Source organism: Melanerpes formicivorus, unplaced genomic scaffold, assembly GCF_026170545.1.
Source record: "Melanerpes formicivorus ecotype bairdi unplaced genomic scaffold, bMelFor1.0.p_v2 SCAF_34, whole genome shotgun sequence".
Classification (NCBI taxonomy): Eukaryota; Metazoa; Chordata; class Aves; order Piciformes; family Picidae; genus Melanerpes; species Melanerpes formicivorus.
Genome location: NW_027142386.1, coordinates 1,752,140 through 1,771,168, shown reverse-complemented (window position 1 = coordinate 1,771,168; position 19,029 = coordinate 1,752,140). Strand labels below are relative to the sequence as shown.

The 19,029-nt window shown below is 57.3% G+C and overlaps 1 protein-coding gene across 18 annotated transcripts in view; it reads right to left on the bottom strand.

Moving 5' to 3' along the window:
- Positions 1-19,029, bottom strand: part of TCF3 (transcription factor 3) — a 106,521-nt gene that overhangs the window by 32,703 nt on the left and 54,789 nt on the right. For 13 of the 18 annotated variants that reach the window (XM_068156328.1, XM_068156316.1, XM_068156315.1 and 10 more), the window contains 3 exons: positions 14,520-14,593; positions 13,416-13,512; positions 2,515-2,582 (listed from right to left, as the gene is read on the bottom strand). In XM_068156328.1, coding sequence (XP_068012429.1) covers positions 2,515-2,582; positions 13,416-13,512; positions 14,520-14,593 — 239 coding nt within the window. The remainder of the gene's footprint in view (positions 1-2,514; positions 2,583-13,415; positions 13,513-14,519; positions 14,594-19,029) is intronic. The other 5 variants (XM_068156318.1, XM_068156332.1, XM_068156334.1 and 2 more) reach the window with 1 other exon arrangement.

Here is a 19,029-nt window from a genome sequence, read left to right as displayed (position 1 = left end):
CTTGCAGTCAAAAAAAGGCTGAGTTCTGACCCAGCTCCTGAGGGCAGCAGGTTGAAATAAAGGAGGACTTCAGGCTTTTGAGGAACTGGAAAGAACAACCCAGTGCTTTAAAACTCCATCTCCTGCAGAAAGGGCTCAGGGAGGGAAAGAGGATCTGCTGTGTTCACAGCTGGTGGAATTCCTGCAATCTGTTCCACTGCTCAGGTTACCTCTGCACCGGGAGCGCTCGGCCAGGGCACAGCCCCCTGCTGCTGCCTGCCTCCTCCAGCGGGCACCTCTGCAGGGGCACTGCCATTTCAAAGCCATTTCCCTTGAGAAAGGGATTTTCTGACCCTTCCCTCTCCCTGGGGATGCCTCCAGAGGTGAAAGGAGGAGGAAGCCAAGGGCGTTGCGGTGTTGCCCCATCCCTGGAGACATTCAAGATCAGGCTGGATGAGGCCCCGGGCAGCCTGCTCTAGCTGGAGGTGTCCCTGCTGCCTGCCCTTTGAGGGTCCCTTCCAACCCAGAGCAGCCTGTGGGTCTGTGGAAGGTGCCCTCCCTGTGCCCCCACGCAGGGCATCTGCCTCCAGACGATTTTCCAGCGCGTTTGGAAAAGAAACAAACCCCACCCCGAGCCCCACCCCTCCCCCCCCCAAAAAAACCCTGCAGCCAGAAGCAACAACTGCTGTGGGGGCCAGGGCCAGCCCTGCTTGCAGGCCTCCCAGCACCCTGCACAAGAAGGGTTTTGTCTCCCCCCTCCACATCAAACAGGCTGGGGGCTGCCGCTCTGCCACCCGATCCGCGCCTGCGCCGGGGCCTCTCCCAGCCCCCTCCCCCAGCGCCATTTGCCCACCCTGGTTCTGTTACCTTATATCTCCCCCCCACCAACACCACCTCCCTGCAGCAAACCCCCCCCCCCCCCCAAGCAAAAGCAGCACATTAAAAAGCAAGGCTTGGCATCTGGCCCACTTTTATTTTAGCAGCTTCAGTGGTAAATTAAATCCACTCTGGCACGGGCAGGCAGCACAGCTGCTCCAGCAAAAGGAAACATCCTCAGTTCAGAGCAGAGGAAATGATGACAAATTTGTGTAAAATTAAAACATGTAATATGTGTGTGTGTGTGTGTGTGTGTGTGGACATGGAGAGAAGCAAAAGCTGGCCAGCCCAAAAAGAAGGAAGCAAGCAAGCTGCTCCCTTGGAATAAAATGGTGGCACTGTCTCCCTGGGGCCAGGCCCCAGGCACTGCCAGGGCACTCACAGGACACATCAAAGCTGGAAGTGCTTGCTCCTTCCCCAAATGCTATTTCTGGCTGCTGGTGGCAAGAGCAGAGATCATCTCAGGGCTGCTGGATTGGATTCCTGGGCTCTGATTTACCCCTTGTGGTATTCCCCAGAGGAAGCAAGTTGTTGGTTTCTCCCCCACCCCCCCCCCCCCCCCCCGTGGCACAGCCCTGGTCATACCAGAGGGGTTCACACAGGGTGAGCCAGGAGAGCTCTTGCTGCAAGAGCAGCTCTGCCATGTTGTGTCCAGAAGCATGGAACGGCTGGGAAGGGACCCTCAAAGCTCACCCAGTCCAACCCCCTGCAGCCAGCAGGGATGTCCCCAACCAGAGCAGGTTGCTCACAGCCCCAAACAACCTGACCTGCAATGGTGCCAGGCATGGGGCAGCTCCCAGCAATCTGGGCAGCCTGGGACAGGCTCTCCCCACCCTCAGGGTCAAACATTTCTCCCTTCTCTCCACTCTCAAGCTCCCTCTTTTGGTTCCAAGCCATCCCCCCTTGTCCTGTGCCAACAGACCCTGCTCCAAAGCCTGTCCCCAGCTTTCTGCTCAGCCCTTGAAACACTGCAAGGCCACCAGAAGGTCTCCCTGGAGCCTTCTCCTCTGCAGGCTGAACAAGGCCAACTCTCTCCACCTTGATTGTGGAGATGAACATCTGCTGCACAACCACTCTAAAACCAAAACACTGCCCAGCATCCACTGAAGTGATGCTGCAACAGCACAGAAACCATCTGCTGGAGTGTTCCTCCCTTTAACTGCAGAGTGGGGGGACACAGGGATGCAGGTTGGGGTGCAGGGTGAGCATGCAGAGCACCAGACAGCCTCAGGGCCGGCAGCTGGAGCAGAAGTTGCCTCCCAGAGCATTCTTCTGCCTGTGGCCACCCTGCCACAAGGAAAGATGTTGCCTGGATCCCACTCCCTGAGACTCCCTTCGAGGTCAGATCTGATTAAACACAGATCAGCCAGACACAGGATTAGCAGCAGTAAAAGAGGAGAGTCTGGAGAGGTTTGGAGAAGTGAGGAGCTGCTGCAAGCCCATTCCTCAACTCTGCCAACTCCCCTGAGCCGGCACCAAGCGCCTGTACAGCCCCCCAGCTCTCCACAGCCATCTCTGAGCAGAGCAGAGGCTTTCCAGGGCCTGCTGTAGAGAGGCTGAGATGCAAACCCCCAGCTCCCTCCCCATGCCCAGGCTCTCACTCCCAGCAGCCTCCAGCCAGCACACAAAGCAGCTGATCCAAGTGGATCTCCTCCTTACCTGGTTGAGTCCCGGGATCCCTGCGTCTCTGCCGAACGTGGAGTACGAGGCTCTGTCGCTGCCCTTCCCTGCGGCACACAAAGGCAAACAGAAGGGTTGGGATGAGGGAGAGAAGCTTTGTGTGTCCTCCTGAGGGTCCCACCGAGGTGGGGGCTGCCTCCTGCCCCAGCTGGCTGCTAAAACAGGAGCCTGTGTGCACTGAGGGACGGCAGGGCTGGGCTGGGCCACAAGGAGCAAACACCGCAGCGATGCAGGGAAGTGCCTGTGGCCATGGAAACTGGCAGTGCCAGACCCAAGCCAAAAAATCCCCCCAGACACATTAATAAGAGGCAGCTGAACTTGGCAGAGGCACCAACAGAGCAAACTGAAGGCCAGGCAGGGAGGGACCAGACCTGCTGGGCACTTTCCACACCACAGGAATGACATCACAGCAGCCTGCAGAGCTGGGCTCCTGCTCCCCAGGGCACTGGCACTGAGTGTGGCCAGCAGGGCTAGGGAGGTTCTCTTCCCACTCTGCTCTGCCCTGCTGAGATCACATCTGGAATACTGTGGCCAGTTCTGGGCTCCCCAAGTCAAGGGAGACAGAGACCTGCTGGAGAGAGTCCAGTGGAGGCTATGAGGATGCTGAAGGGACTGGAACAATCTGTGTGATGAGGAAAGGCTGAGAGCCCTGGGGCTGCTTAGTCTGGAGAGGAGAAGGCTGAGAGGGAATCTGATCAATGTCTATAAATATCTGAGGGGTGGGTGGCAAGAAGAAGGTGCCAGGCTCTTTTGGGTGGTGCCCAAGGAACAAGTGATACAAGCCAGAATCCAGGAGGTTCCATCTCAACAGGAGGAGAAACTTCTTTGGTGTGAGGCTGCTGGAGCTCTGGAGCAGGCTGCCCAGAGAGGCTGTGGAGTCTCCTTCTCTGGAGACATTCCAAACCCACCTGGATGTGTTCCTGTGTGCCCTGCCCTGGGTGATGCTGCTCTGGCAGGGGGGCTGGACTGGGTGGTCTCTCAGAGGGCCCTTCCCATCCCTACCATTCTATGATTCTGTGACTACCTTCTCCCCCTGTCCTGCTGGAGATGCTGCTTCCCCAGACCCCAACTCTAAAGGGCAGGCACTCAACAGCAGAGCCTTTCCTTCCTTCCTTTCCAAGCCCCCTCCATCTGGTGCCATGGGGCAGGCTCCTGGAGCTGCTGGCAGCAGCTGTGGGCGAGCTGAGCCCACGTGCCCAGGCACTGCCAAGTGAACTTTAGCACCCAGCAAGGCCTTTATCAAACACCCAACCCCACCCTGCCCACAAGCTGCTCAAGAGAGGGGTTTCAAGGGGAACAAAAAGCAGAATCCCAGGGTGCACACTGAAATGGTTCCATCCAAAGGGCCTTGCAGTCAGACTCTGTCCTCTCTGTCACTGCTCAGCAGCACACCATGGCCCTGGGGCAAGCAGCACCCATGGGTGCCAAGGGACATCCCTGGGGAAGGACCCAGGGCAGCAAGGGTGGGGAGAGATTGGAACAGGCTGTGGATGTCTCCTGCCTGGAGGTGTTGAAGGCCAGGCTGGATGAGGCCCTGAGCAAGCTGTGCTGGTGGGAGGTGTCCCTGCCCATGGCAGGGGCTGGAACTGGATGAGCTTTAAGGTCCCTTCCAGCCCAACCCATTCTGTGATTTTAGGAAAGCTTCTAGAAGCTGCAGTGCTGCAGAGCTCTCTCAGTGCTGGCTGTAACTGGATGAGCTTTGAGGTCCCTTGCAGCCCAACCCATTCTAGCAACCTTTGAATCCCCAGAGGGGAAGGACCCCAGGCCAGGAGAAAGAGAACAGTTCTACCCTGTGCAGAAGCACAACAGCCTGTTTGGAGCTTCCCCCCCTGCCAAAGCAGAAGCAGACTCTGCTTGTGTGGGGGACAGGCACTTCCTAATGAAAAGTGTGACAAACTGCTCTGAAAATCCAAGAGGGATTTTCCCTTCTGTTCACTGTCACCAGGGAAAGGAGGCAGGGAAGGGAGAAGCAGGGGATGATGATCAAAAATGCTGTGGAAGGCAGGGCTGGGTGGCCCTGCTCCAGCAGCTGCCCCATGCCACCCTAGGGGACTCTGCTCAGGGTAAGGCTGGGAGGTGCTGGGCTCTGCCAGCCCCCACCCTGGCCAAGTCCCTTCCCAAAAAGACCTTGCCTTGGGCCTGGCTGGGAACCAGCAAAGCCAGCTGGGGCAGGGGTTAGAGCACTGGAGGGACATCTGGGCTGGCAGCAGCTCTGCACCCTCTCAAGAGGTTTTGGGGAGCAGATCAAAAGTGTGGGGGAAGCAAAGCTCCTCAAACCAGACCCCTGAAACACAGGCAGAGAAATGGGGGAAGGAGGGCATCTGCTTTGCATCCTCAGCATGGAAACCTTAAACTCAGCCTAAAATTTCATAGAGTGGCTTGGCTTGGAAGGGACCTTCAAGACCATCCAGCTCCAAGCCCCTGCCATGGGCAGGGACACCTCCCACCAGCACAGCTTGCTCAGGGCCTCATCCAGCCTGGCCTTCAACACTTCCAGGGAGAAGGCAACCACAGCCTCCCTGGGCAACCTGTGTCAGTGTCTCACCACCCTCAGTGCCAACAATTTCTTCCTCATCTCCACTCTCAGTCTCCTGTCTCCCAGCTCAAAGCCATTGTTCCTCATCCTGGCACTCCCAGCCCTTGTCACCAGTCCCTCCCCAGCTCTCCTGAAGCCCCTTCAGGTCCTGGCAGGCTGCTCTGAGGTCTCTCTGGAGCCTTCTCTTCTCCATCCAGAGATATCCACAACCAGAGTGGGTTCCCCCACCACTACCACCCCCCCTTCCTGCCCTGCCAGTGGTCAGAGTGCTGCAGGCCAGCCCCTGCCACCCCTCACCCCTGCTGACAGCTGGAGGCTGCTGCCACTGCTGCTGTTTGGCTTCAGAGGCTTAAACGTTAAGTAAACAAAGGTCAGGATGTCAGAGCAGGGATCTCCTAAATGACCTAATTTCTAAAAGAGCTTAGCAGCTCCACTGGCCCCAGCCCTGGCCACACAAAGGACTCAACAGGTTGTGGCACCAGGAGGGTGGCAGTGGCTCCTGCAGCAGCAGAGGCCCAGGGTGATGCCACAGCACTTTACCTGGTCACCACCAGGGTGATGCCACAGCACTTTACCTGGTCACCAACAGCCAGGCTGATGCCAGCCTGCTGCTGCCAGCCAAGTCTGAAGCAGGAAAGTTCTACAGAAGGCTCTGGACAGGCTGCATTGATGAGGTTCAACAAGGCCTAGGGCTGGGCCCTGCCCTTGGGTCACAACAACCCCAGCAAGGCTCCAGGCTGGGGGCAGAGTGGCTGCAAACTGCTCAGCAGAGAAGGACCTGGGGGTGCTGGGTGACAACAGCTGAAGAGAAGCCAGCAGTGCCCAGCTGGGCAAGAAGGGCACCAGCAGCCTGGCCTGGAGCAGCAGTGGTGTGGGCAGCAGGAGCAGGGCAGGGATGGTGCCCCTGGATGGGCACTGGGGAGGCCACAGCTTGGATCCTGGGGTCAGTTTTGTGCCCTCACTTCCAGGACACTGAGAGGCTGGAGCAGGTCCAGAGAAGGGCAACCAAGCTGGGGAAGGGTCTGGAGAAGAGGGCTGGGGAGGAGCAGCTGAGGGAGCTGGGGGTGTTGAGTGTGGAGAAGAGGAGGCTGAGGGAGACCTCCTTGCTCTCTACAGCTCCTGAGAGGAGGCTGCAGGGAGGTTGGGGTTGGGCTCCTCTCAAGGAACAAGTGATAGGACAAGAGGAAACAGCCTCAAGTTGCCCCAGGAGGGCTTTAGGTTAGACAGGAGGAACAATTTCCTTCCCAATAGGGTTGTCAAGCCCTGGCCCAGGCTGCCCAGGGCAGTGGGGCAGTCCCCATCCCTAGAGGGATTTCCAGGCTGTGGAGATGTGGTGCTGAGGGCCAGGGTTTGTTGGTGCCCTGGCAATTCCAAAGCAATTTTGTGACTCTTCTACCTTTCATGTGCAGTCCCAGGGATGTGCTGCACACTTGGGTCAGTTGGAGTCTCTGGAATGGGGAAAATTTGGAAGGGAGGGGAGATGCCTGGCCAGCCCCAGCCCCTGCACCCTCCTTCATCACCACTTCAGAAGGGACAAACCCAGCAAAAGCCTCAGCAGGAGAAACTGCATGTAACTGGCTAGGAAAACAAGGCAGGAGGCAGAGCACCAGACCTGCAGACTGCTGCCTCTGATGTCTCCAGCCCAGTGAGATAAAAGAAGTCCCCAGGCTGGGCAAGAAGCAGCTGAAGTTGCCAGCAGAAGGTGCTGTGCTGTTTCTGTTGCCAGTGAGGTGCCAGCCTCACAAGGAGCTGGCATTTGCCTGAGTCACCTCACAGCCCCAGCCCTGGGGCAGTGCCCAGCAGGAACAGTGGGAAAGGCTCAGGACCATGGCAAGGGCTGGGACAGAGGCAGCTCTCACACACCAGGACTGTCCCCAGGTGCCAGCTGGCTGCTGACTGAGTTACTGAAACCCTGCAGATGGGGGTGAGGGGATGGATCTTAGGGGCTAAAACTATCCCAGACCAGAAGATACTGGGAACAAATCCCTTGATGGGAGAGGGCTTCCCTTGGAATCTTTCCTGATGGATCCAACTCTGCAATTCCAGCCTGCAAAGGTGTAGCCTAGTGGAGGGCACCTTGAGCCAGGTGCATCGAAAACCCAGCTGGGAGCACTCAGCATTTCCAGCTCTGCCTGGCACTGTGTGTCCTGGCATCCCACTCCTGCCTTTGCCACCCCCTCCACCGCCTGCCTGCCCCCTGTCTGCCCATGCTGCCTCTCCCTGCTCAGCAACCTCTCTGCTCTCCCCAGCACCTTGCCTCTTGCAGGATCTGGCTCTGCTGGGCTCAGACAGGGCCCCCCCCAGGCTTGCCTTCACCTCAGGCTTCTGCACAGAAATCCTCCCCCCTCCCTCCCACATTTGCTCCTGGAGACAAAGTGGCAGAACCAAAACTCCTCCTTCCCCAGGCTGCCACCAGCTCCAGCAGCAGGGTTTGGGCTCAGCACTCAGGACCCTCTCATCCTAAGGGCTGGAGCAGCTCTGCTGTGAGCACAGGCTGAGGGAGCTGGGGGTGTTCAGCCTGGAGAAGACTCCAGGGGGACCTCAGAGCTGCCTGCCAGTACCTGAAGGGATCCTGCAGGAAGGCTGCAGAGGAACTTTTCCTGAGGGTCAAGGGTTTGAAGCTGAGGCAGAGCAGGGTTAGACTGGAGCTGAGGAAGAAGTTCTTGAGTGTGAGGGTGGTGAGACTCTGGCGCAGGCTGCCCAGGGAGGCTGTGGCTGCCTCCTGCCTGGGGGTGCTCAAGGCCAGGCTGGATGAGGCCTTGAGCAGCTCAGCCTAGCAGAGAGGTGTCCCTGCCTGTGGCAGGGGGTTGGAGATCATCTCTGATGTCCCTTCCACCCAAACCACTGAGTGATTTGATGATCTCCAGCACAGCAAACCAGCAACCAGTAAACTTGTGAGTTTGCCACTTCTCTCCCCAAGCCTCACACCTAGACATGTAAAAATGAGTCAGGAGCAAGGATTCAGCTGCCCACGAGTCCTGTGGGAGGTGCTGGCAGTACCCCACGCTCCTGCCAGCCCACAGGGAGTTCACTCCAGGGTCCCCACATCCTAGAATCACAGAATGTTAAGGGTTGGAGGGAACCTCTGGAGATCATCCAGTCCAACCCCCTGCTAAAGCAGGATCACCTAGGGCAAGGCACACAGGAACACATTCAGCTGGGCCTTGGAAGTCTCCAGATGAGACTCCACAACCTCTCTGGGCAGCCTGCTCCAGGCCTCCAGCACCCTCACACCAAAGAAGTTTCTCCTCATGTTGAGGTGGAGCCTCCTGGGTTGCAGCTCACACCCAGTGCCCCTTGTGCTGTCCCTGGGTATCACTGAACAGAGCCTGGCCCTTTCCTGACACCCACCCTGCAGGTGTTTCAGAGCCATCACCCCATCCCCAGGCTCCAAAACAGATCCCCCAGGGCATCCCACGGCCCCCACCACCCTGACACAGCCACCCACCGTGTGCCATCCCCAGCCCCACAGCAGTAATTCCATTAGAGTTACAGCCTGGGGAAAAAGGGGGAGGGCAAAGCCCAGCCAGGGATTAGAAGGCAGGGAGGAAAAAAGCCACGTCGAAAAAGCAGGAGCAGCACCGAGCCCCATCCGTGGGCAGATTAAAGCCATTGTCCAGGAAGAAGCCAATCCCCAGCAGCTCACAATGCAGACCAGATTAGGAGCAGTCCTCTGAAAGGAGCTAATTACTCCAATAATTACTAGACAGAATCTCTTCTGCCTTATCAGTTTCCTCGCTGGTTAAGCAGCCCCCACCCTGCCCACCCCCTGCTGCCCAGGGATGCTTAAAGAGGGGCAGAATTTGGAGACTGGTGATTTGGAAGGGACAGAAAAGGGCTCCTCACCCTCCTTTGTCACCCTGGTGTGTGCTGGCACCACCCTGAGCAGGCAGGGATGGTCCCTGTCCCCCCTCCCCAGTCGAGGTTAGGATGCTCAGACCTCATCAGGGCACTCAGACCTCATCTGGATACTCAAAACTCATCTGGATGCTTGGCCCTCACCAGGGTATTTGGACCTCACCTGGATGCTTGGAACTTGTCACTCAGATCTCATCTGGGTGCTCAGACCTCATCCAGATGCTTGGACTTCATCAGGATACTCAAAACTCATCTGCATGCTCAGACTCTGACATAACATCCATCACCCAAGGAGCAGCACCAAGGGCTCCAAGCTTGGAAGCATCTGGATGCTTGGACCTCACCAGGATGCTCAGACCTCATCTGGACACTGAGACCTTGACAGAACATCCCTCACCCAAGGAGCAGCAGCAATGGCTCCAAGCTTGGAAGCTCCAAGGAGGGAGTGGTGGAGCTTGCAGGCAGTGACTGCCCCCTGCTCATCATTCACTGACCCCTCCAGCAGCCTGGGGAGGTTCTCACTCCAAGCCCCAAGGGGATTTCATCCAGGGACTGAAGACTTCAAATTTGAAGCTACCTCTCCAGTGCAACACAGATCCCCCTGCTCCTGCTCCTGCTCCTGCACACCATAGCTCCAAAATGATGTCAGCCTTCAGGGGCAGTTGAAGCCTCCACCCTGAAAAGGCCTTGACCACTAACTAGGGTTGGCAGGAGCTCCCCAGCCCATCACAGGCTGCTGAGAGTGGAGTCTCCCTTCCATCTGCTGGATGCATGTGGAAAACACAGCCCAAACCATCCTGGTTTAGCAGCATTTCTCCAACCAGTGCCAGACTCCAGTCACCAGTGCCCAGCAACAGACCAGGGGGCAATGGGCACAAAGTGGAGGCCAGGAGGTTCCACCTGAGCAGGAGGAGAAACTTGTTTGGTGTGAGGGTGCTGGAGGCCTGGAGCAGGCTGCCCAGAGAGGTTGTGGAGTCTCCTTCTCTGGAGAGCTTCCAACCCCCCCTGGCCATTGTGCTGCTGGGCAAGCTGCTGTGGGTGCCCTGCTGGGGCAGGGGCCTTGGAGTGGATGATCTCCAGAGGTCCTCTCCAAACCCTCTCTGAATGTTTCTTCAGCAGTTTCTGATCCTCCTTGAAGAAAGGGAGGTGGAGTCAGAAATAGATACAGATTCTGACTGTGGAGATGATGGTCTCATGACACCTTTTGTCTAGCCAGCACCATGGGACAAGTCCACCCTAAGCTGCTCCTCACAGTTTAAAACCCAGCAGCAGCACTCCACTGCCCCATTAGAAGAGACTTGCTCTGCTCACTGTCCCTGGAGAGGACCTTGCTGGAAATCAAGGCCTGGAAGCTGAAGCCACTCATCTCTAGGACTCACTTTTCCCTCCAGCTTTGCCACTGCTCTCTGCCAAAGCTCTGGGATTTGTCCTGCTCTGCTTTCTCTCCCTGGGGTGCATTAGGAACAGTGTGGCCAGAGATTGATGGAGGTTCTCCTTCCCCTCTACTCTGCCCTGGTGAGACCTCACCTGGAATACTGCATCCAGTTCTGGGCTCCCCAGTTCAGGATGGACAGGGATCTACTGAGAGGCCAACAGAGGCTACAAGGATGAAGGGACTGGAGCACTGCCTGGTGAGGACAGGCTGAGAGCCCTGGGGCTGTTTAGTCTGGAGAGGAGAAGACTGAGAAGGGATTTAATAAATGCCTATAAATGTCTGAGGGCTGGGGGTCAGGAGGGAGGGGACAGGGACAGGCTCTGCTCAGTTACACCCTGGGACAGGACAAGGGGCAATGCATATAAACTACAGCACAGGAAGTTCCACCCCAATATGAGGAGGAGCTTCTTTACTGTGAGGGTGCTGGAGGCCTGGAGCAGGCTGCCCAGAGGGGTTGTGGAGTCTCTTGCTCTGGAGCCTTTCCAGCCCTGTCTGGATGTGTTCCTGTGTGACCTGCCCTGGATTCTGTGCTCCTGCTCTGGCAGGGGGGTTGGACTCAATGATGTCCAGAGGTTCCTTCCAATCCCTAACACGCTGTGAGCCTGGGATTCTGGGATTCTGGGATCCTCTTTCTCTCCCCATTTTGCCACTTGAAAAGTTTTCAGCAGCAACTTGGCAAAGAGGAAGAGAAAATGCCACCGGTGCCTCCAGAAAATGCCTCCAGTCCATTCTTCTCAGCACAGAGGCAAAACAAAACTTACTGCTGTGCTTTTGGCACCTGCTCCAGGAATTGATGCTTTCTAGTTTAACCACATTCAGTTTTAGGAACAAAAGTTGCCTTTGAAATGTGAGGAGTCCCCACGGCCCTTCCTGGCTGCTCTCTCCCGGCCTCCCCAGCTCCTCTTTTGCTGGTGAAGCTCTGGGTGCTACACCCAACCACCCAGCTCAGAGGCCAAGATCTGGCAGCCCCAGTGGGCACTGGAGCCTTGGGCACGGTGCATGGTCCCCATCCTGCCTTCACCACTGAGGGAGGTGGTGGAAGGCACCTGCTGGGCCAGGGGAGGCTGCGCTCCACGTGCTGGGGACCGGTTGGGCTCGCAGCGTGCCGGGGAGCGCCGTGGCGCTTGCCAAGGCCTGGGAGCCCTGGCTTTGAGAGGGAGCCAAAGGCATCCTCCCTGCACACATCAAAGAGGAACCCTCCTTCTTCCTCCCCAGGGAGCTCCTTCTCAGATGGAAACTCTGAAGGCTGCCTTGGCCCCAGGTGTGGGATGGGCTGGGATGGGTTGGGATGGGTCCCCCCCACGCACACCCCCAGGAAACCCTGGGGAGCTGCAGTGAGGCTCCTGCACCTCTGCTGCTTTGCTTACATCCTCCTGGGGCAGAAAATGAGAAGGAATAACCACCCCTGCAGAGGGACAGGGGAGAGCTGCTCAGAAACCCTCCTCCACACCTCTGCAGGACCCTGAGGGGCAATTCAACATCGTTGCCCTGGCAGCAAGAGGAGCAAAGGAGGGGAGCAGAGCTGTGAGCGAGCCACTCGCCCCAGACCTAAGCCTGGCGGAGCAGATGTGTGGCTGCTGCCTTCCCAGCACCACCCTGCTCCTCTCTTCCCCTTTCCAAGCAGCTCTGCAGGAGGAACCTCTGACCCTGGTGGTGATTTTCTGTTTCAAACACAATTCCCTCTTCTACCCCAGCAGCTGCAGTGCCCTGCCCCAACTCCACTCCCTCCACACTCACCAGAGGCTTTTATCCACCACTGCGTGGGCAAAGGTGAGGAGGACTAACCCCAATTCTTGACCTAATGCCATTAGAGCTCTCTAAGCCCTTCAGGATGGATATTTTCTGCTCTTAATCTCTCCTCCCTCCCTCAAGCAGGCAGAGGTAAGTGGGTGAAGTGCTGCACGCATCCGGTCACAGGATCCCCGGTGCTGGCACAGCCCATGGGGCCAGGGCTGCGTGGCACTCGCTGCTCCCTGCCAGCTCCTCAGGTGGCCTGGCTGCAGCTGAGGATGGTGGAGCCAAATGGGGCTGATGGAGCTCTGCAGGACACAAGCAGAGTCCCCATCCCCAACTGGAGCTCTCTGCAGAGCTCACATCACCCTGGGGCTGTGAAAGCACAGCAGCCACAAGCCTGATGCAAGACCTTAACCCTCAGCTGTGTCTGAATCACAGAATCAGAGTGGTTGGGTTGGAAGGGACCTCATCCAGTCCAGCCCCCTGCCAAGGCAGTCACCTAGAGAAGGTCACACAGGAACATGTCCAGGTGGGCTTTGAATGTCTCCAGAGATGGAGACTCCACCACCTCTCTGGGCAGCCTGCTCCAGGGCTCCCTTCACTTACAGAAGTTCCTCCTCGTGTTCAAATGCAACTTCTGATGGGCAAGTTTGTGCCCACTGCCCCTTGGCCTGGCACTGGGCACCACTGAACACAGCCTGCTGCCACCCTCCTGACAGCCACCCTTGAAGTATTGCTCAGCACTGATCAGATCCCCCTCAGGCTGCTCTTCTCCAGTCCAAACAGCCCAAATTCTCTCAGTCTTGAGGTAATGTCCTCTTGTCCTGTCCCTTGTTCCTAGGGAGCAGAGCCCAACCCCCACCTCACTGCAGCCTCCTCTCAGGGAGCTGCAGAGAGCAATGAGGTCTCCCTCAGCCTCCTCTTCTCCACACTAACCACCCCCAGCTCCCTCAGCTGCTCCTCCCCAGCCCTGTTCTCCAGACCCTTGCCCAGCCTTGTTGCCCTTCTCTGGACCTGCTCCAGCCTCTCAGTGTCCTTCTTGGAATGAGTAGCCCAAAACTGAACAAATATTCATGCTGTGGCCTCACTAGTGTCCAGTCCATCCCTGCCCTGCTCCTGCTGCCCACACCACTGCTGCTCCAGGCCAGGCTGCTGGTACCTTCTTGCCCAGCTGGGCACTGCTGGCTCATCTCCAGCTGGCTGTGGCCACGGGGAACAGCAAGGCTGATGGGTGCCAATACTCCCACCACCACGTGCTGCTGTGTCCTAGATGCCCCCTGCTGTGCCCAGGTCCCCAGCAGCAGCTCAAGCACTCACCCACGAGTCCAGCTCCCAGGAATGGTGATGAAGTTAAGGTGTTGTGAGCCGGCAGGTCCCGGTGCTCGCCGTAGTGAGGCCCTTCGCCATAGCTCTGCTGAAGCAACACAGGAGAGTTACCACCGGGCACCAGGGGCTGCCCAGCCAGCAGCCAAGCTCAGAGCCTCCCACAGCTGGAACAGTCAAAGGCTCCTGGTGAAAAGGGCACAGCAAGGATCTGCTCTTTGCAGTGAGGGGCAGCAGGGCACTGCAGCCATGAGGCTGTGGCACTGGGAAGAGATATCCTAGAATGGGTTGGCCTGGAAGGGACCTTAAAGATCATCCAGTTCCAACCCCCTGCCATGGGCAGGGACACCTCCCACCAGCCCAGGCTGCTCAAGGCCTCATCCAGCCTGGCCTTCAACACCTCCAGGGAGGAGGCAGCCACAGCCTCCCTGGGCAGCCTGTGCCAGGCTCTCCCCACCCTCACTCTCAACAATTTCTTCCTCATCTCCACTCTCAGTCTCCCCTCTCCCAGCTCAAAGCCATTGTCCCTCATCCTATCACTTCCAGCCCTTGTCAGAAGTCCCTCCCCAGCTCTCCTGGAGGCCCTTCAGCTACTGGAAGGCTGCTCTGAGGTCTTCCTTCTCTTCTCCAGGCTGAAGAGCCCCAACTCTCCCAGCCTGTCCCCATAGGGGAGGTTCTCCAGCCCTGTGATCCTGTGATCAGATTGGATGTTAGGAAGAAGTTCTTCCCCATGAGGATGGTGAGAGCCTGGCACAGGCTGCCCAGGGAGGTGGTGGAAGCCTCATGCCTGGAGGTGTTTGCAGCCAGGCTGGATGTGGCTGTGAGCAACCTGCTGTGGTGTGAGGTGTCCCTGCCCATGGCAGGGGGTTGGAACTGGCTGAGCCTTGAGGTCCCTTCCAACCCTGAGAGTTCTATGATTATATGGGATGGGGGAAAGCCCTCTCCCTGCTGGGAGCCCTGTGGGGTTAACAGCACCAACATGGGACCTGAAAAGCTGTTGCAGGGCTGGCCTCAGGCTGGGCATGGCCATGTGTGGAGAGGCCATGGCAGAGCCCTGTGTGTTTTGGTTGCAGCTCTGGGGTTGTGCTTTGTCCTTACCCTGCCTTGGTCAAACGTGGAGCTGTTTTGATCTCCCGTTCCCCAGGAACCTGATCCTGGTCTTTCATCCAAACCTAGGGAAAAACAGGAAGAACAAAGGTTACTTTTGCTTTATCAGCAGAGCCTCAAAGGTGTTCACACAAAATTAACTCTTCCTTCTACAAACAAAGCAGAATTTTCATTCATGAACCGCTTCCACTCGGCCTGACCCAGCCCACCCTCCCCCTCCTCACCTCCCCACTCCAGCTGGGAGTCTGTTCCACACACTTCAAAGCCAATCCCACCACAGCCTGGAAAGGCTTCCAACCATGGGATAGTGGGAAGATGAGAAGCAAGGGTTTGAACTCCCTTTAGCCCAGAGAGCGTTCAGGAGCCAAGAGACCAGAGATTGATGGGGAAGAGGACGTTGGATTAAAAGCTTCAGAGCAGGGTGGGGTTGGAAGGGACCTCTGGAGCTCATCCAGGCCAAGCCCCTGCCAAAGCAGGGCACCCACAGCAGCTTGCCCAGGAGCACAATGGCCAGGGTGGGGGTTGGAAGGTCTCCACAGAAGGAGACTCCACAAGTGCTCTGGACAGCCTGCTCAAGGTCTCTAGCACCCTTACACCAAACAAGTTTCTCCTCATGTTGAGATGGAACCTCTTGGGTTCCAGTTTGTGCCCAGTGCCCCTTGTCCTGGCACTGGGCACCACCACAAAGAGCCTGGCCCCTTCATCTTGTCTCCCACCCCTCAGATACTTATAGACACTGATCAGATCCCTTCTGAGCCTTCTCCTCTCCAGACTAACCAGCCCCAGGGCTCTCAGTCTTTCTTCACGGCAGAGATGTTTCAGTCCCTTCAGCATCCTCACAATCTCTGTTGGACTCTCTCCAGCAGGGCTCTGTCCCTCTTGAACTGGGGAGCCCTGAACTGGCCACAGTATGCCAGGTGTGGTCTCACCAGGGCAAAGCAGAGCAGGAATAGAGCCTCCCTAGCCCTGCTGGCCACACTTTTCTTGATGCACCCCAACAACTCCCAGCAGCACACAGCACCACCCCTGTGCTCCTCCACAGCAGCTCCTCCATTGATAGCAAAGTGTCAACAGCCAAGGTGTTGGCAGGGCCTTAGAAGAGATCACAGAATGGCTCAGGTTGGAAGAGACCTCAGAGATCATCTACTCCAACCTCCTACCATGGGCAGAGACACCTCCCACTAGACCACCTTGCCCAAGGCCTCATCCAAGCTGGCCCTGAACATCTCCAGGCAAGAGGCAGCCACAGCCTCCCTGGGCAGCCTGTGCCAGAGCCTCACCACCCTCATACTGAAGAACTTCTTCCTCAGCTCCACTCTAACCCTGCTCTGCCTCAGCTCCAAACCATTCCCTCTTGGCCTGGCTCAGACACCCTCAGGAGAAGTCCCCCTGCAGCCTTCCTGCAGGATCCCTTCAGGTCCTGGCAGGCAGCTCTGAGGTCCCCCTGGAGCCTTCCCCCCTCCAGGCTGCCCAGCCCCAGCTCCCTCAGCCCGTCCTCATGGCAGAGGTTCCTCTAGGAGCAGAGAAGTGCTGACAGCTCTGCTGACAGCTCTGGTGACAGCAGTGGTGACAGCAGCGAGGCAGGCTGGTGGCAGGGCCAGGGGTGTGTGCAGGAGCAGGGGCAGGGCTGGGGGCAGGGGGGCAGCCTGCTGGAGCCCAGCTGATTATCATGGCGCGCACGCTGCCCGCCGGGCTCCCCCTGCTCCCCTCACTGTGCAGCTAACCAGAAACTTCTTTCAAATTACATCCTTCTATTCCTGTGCCTTTGTGTTAATCATTTCCCCGGAGAATTGGTGTTTAATTGCTGTCTGATTTGCATAATTATGCATATTAATCTCCCCAGCTAATGAATATTCATATTTCCCCCTTCTCATTTAGATTTTGTTTTCTAATCAAAAATTTCCAATGTGATTACTGTGCAGAGCAGGGATAAGCCTCTAATAATACCTTGGATACTGGGGAGAATTGCTGCCAACTCTCCCACCTCCCACTTCCTAGAATAAACTTTTGCTTTGCTGCTGCTGCTTTTCCAAAGCAATTTTCAGCTGCACAGCCCTGCAAAGCCCAGCGCTCAGCACCAGGCACAGCAGCTCCTGCCCTTCACTCAGCTTTCAGGGGACTTCTGCAAGCTCCCCCGTGGTCAAGGAGAAGACAGGAGCAGGAACTGCAGCCTCAGACATCCTTGGCAGTCCTGGGCCCTGCACTGAATCCCTGCGTGGTGGGGGTGGGGAGGGACCTCTGCAGACCAGCAGAGGGAAGGCTGAGTGAGAGCCCCTGGGGCTGAGAGCCTGGAGAAGAGCAGCCCCAGGGGGGTCTGAGCAATGCTCAGCAAGTGCTGAGTGTCAGGAGGCTGGGGCCAGACTCTTGACAGTGGTGCCCAAGGACAGGACAAGGGGCAAGGGGCACAAAGTGGAACCCAGGAGGTTCCACCTGAGCAGGAGGAGAAGCTTCTTTGGTGTGAATGTGCTGGAGGCCTGGAGCAGGCTGCCCAGAGAGGTTGTGGAGTCTCCTTCTCTGGAGAGCTTCCAACCCCCCCTGGCCATTGTGCTCCTGGGCAAGCTGCTGTGGGTGCCCTGCTTTGGCAGGGGGTTGAGTGGATGATCTCCAGAGGTCCCTTCCAACCCCACCACGCTGGGATTCAGGGATTCTGTGGAACCCCAAAGCCCTCTTTTCCCTTCAGGCACTGGTGTTCATGTGGGCACCAAGTGCTGCGGTGAAGCCAGGCGACAGAGCTCCCAGCGAGCATCTCCCGGCTCTGGAAGTGTCCCCAGAGGCTCAGCTGCCTGCCAAGGTGCCCATGCCAGCAGACTGCAGTGGGACCTGCCTGCTGGCCAACACCTGCTGGAAAAAAAGGTCTCACACCTTCCTTGAGCTGCAGTCAGCACCATGGAAGGTGCCGGCAAACATCCCCCGGCTTCAGCCCGCAGGTGCTTTAAGAATCCCAGGATTTCTGGGATGAAGCCAGGAAAAAACAGACTGCCTGCTTTCCATTTCTGGCACCTGTCCTGCACTCAATGCCAGCCTGCCCTTCCCTCCCTTCCTATCCAAGTCAAGGATCTAAAATTTGGCAGCAAACATCCCCTGCCAAGCCCCCACCAGCAGGGCTCCGCTCCCCTCACGCCATCGAAGCAAAGATGTTGCCTCCAAGAAACCTCCTCACGCCTTCCCCACCCTGTGCCACTTGCTCTTGGTGCCCTTGAGCCCACTCTTCCCAGTGGGCACCCCCTGGCATTGAGCAGCCAGGCTCAACCCACATGGGGGAAGAGGAAGGAGCAGGAAAGGCAGGAAAGCCTGGGCTGAGGAGGATGCTGCTGAGGCACCTCCATGCTTGGGCTCTGTGCTAGTGCTCACCCACAGGCACCCCAGCACCCCTCCCTTCTGTGCCCAGGGGGTGGTTAGAAGAACATTGGGACACTTGGTGACATGTTTGCTGCCTACAGGCACTGCTGATGTGCTGCTGGGCTGTCCTTGCTGAGACTGGCCCCAGGGTGAGATGGAGATTCCAGGCAAGATGAGATCCTGGGCATGGCTGAAGGAGACCTCATTGCTCTCTACAGCTCCCTGAGAGGAGGCTGCAGGGAGGTGGGGGTTGGGCTCTGCTCCCCAGGATCAGGTGATTGAAGGAGAGCAAATAGCCTGAAATGTGCCAGGGGAGGGTTAGGTTGGAGAGGAGGAAACATTTCTTTGCTGCCATAGTGGTCAGGGACTGGCACAGGCTGCCCAGGGAGGTGGTGGAGTCCCCATCCCTGGAGGGGTTCAAGAACTGTGTGGCTATGGCACTTGGGGCCATGGTGGGGTTGGGTTGGTGTTGGACTGGATGCTCTCAGAGGGCTTTTCCAACCCAAACAGTTCTCTGATCCTATGAATCTCCTGTGCTCACACACACAGTCCTGGGCAGCAAGACTGCCAAGGCAGCCCCCAGCCGAGCTGTGTCCCAGCTCAGGTGGCAGGGAGCTGAGCTGCATTTGCACACAGCAGCTTCATCCTGGCACATCCCAGCTCCTGAGCACTTGGCTGCAGCAATTCCAAGGCTCTTCCAGCACAGGGTGTGTGGAGCCCTGGACAGCCCAGGTGTGCTCACAGCTGCTGGGAGCCAACCTCCCATTAAAACAAACCCATTTGCCAACCACCCAAGCTAAGGCACACTTCCCAATTCAGACAAGCCCAAAAGAGGAGCAACCTCCTCTCTCCCTTAATACAGTTATTAAAAAGCCTACAGATTAATTGTGCATTTTAATAACCCTCAGCATGAATATTCATGGCACATTTCTTGCTCATGTTCTAATTAAAACACACTAATAGAATAAGATGTAGCTGTCAAGACAGGCTGCTGCTGCTGCTGCTTTCCCCCCCCTTCCCCTTACAATTTCTCTGCTGCAGCTCTGAGGAGCTGATAGACAAGAACCATCCTAAGCTCTCAGTGTGGTTAAAAATAATTTGGCCACGTTTAGCCTCAGCTCAAAACCTCCAAAGCCTTCACCTTGCCAATGAGCTGCAGGCA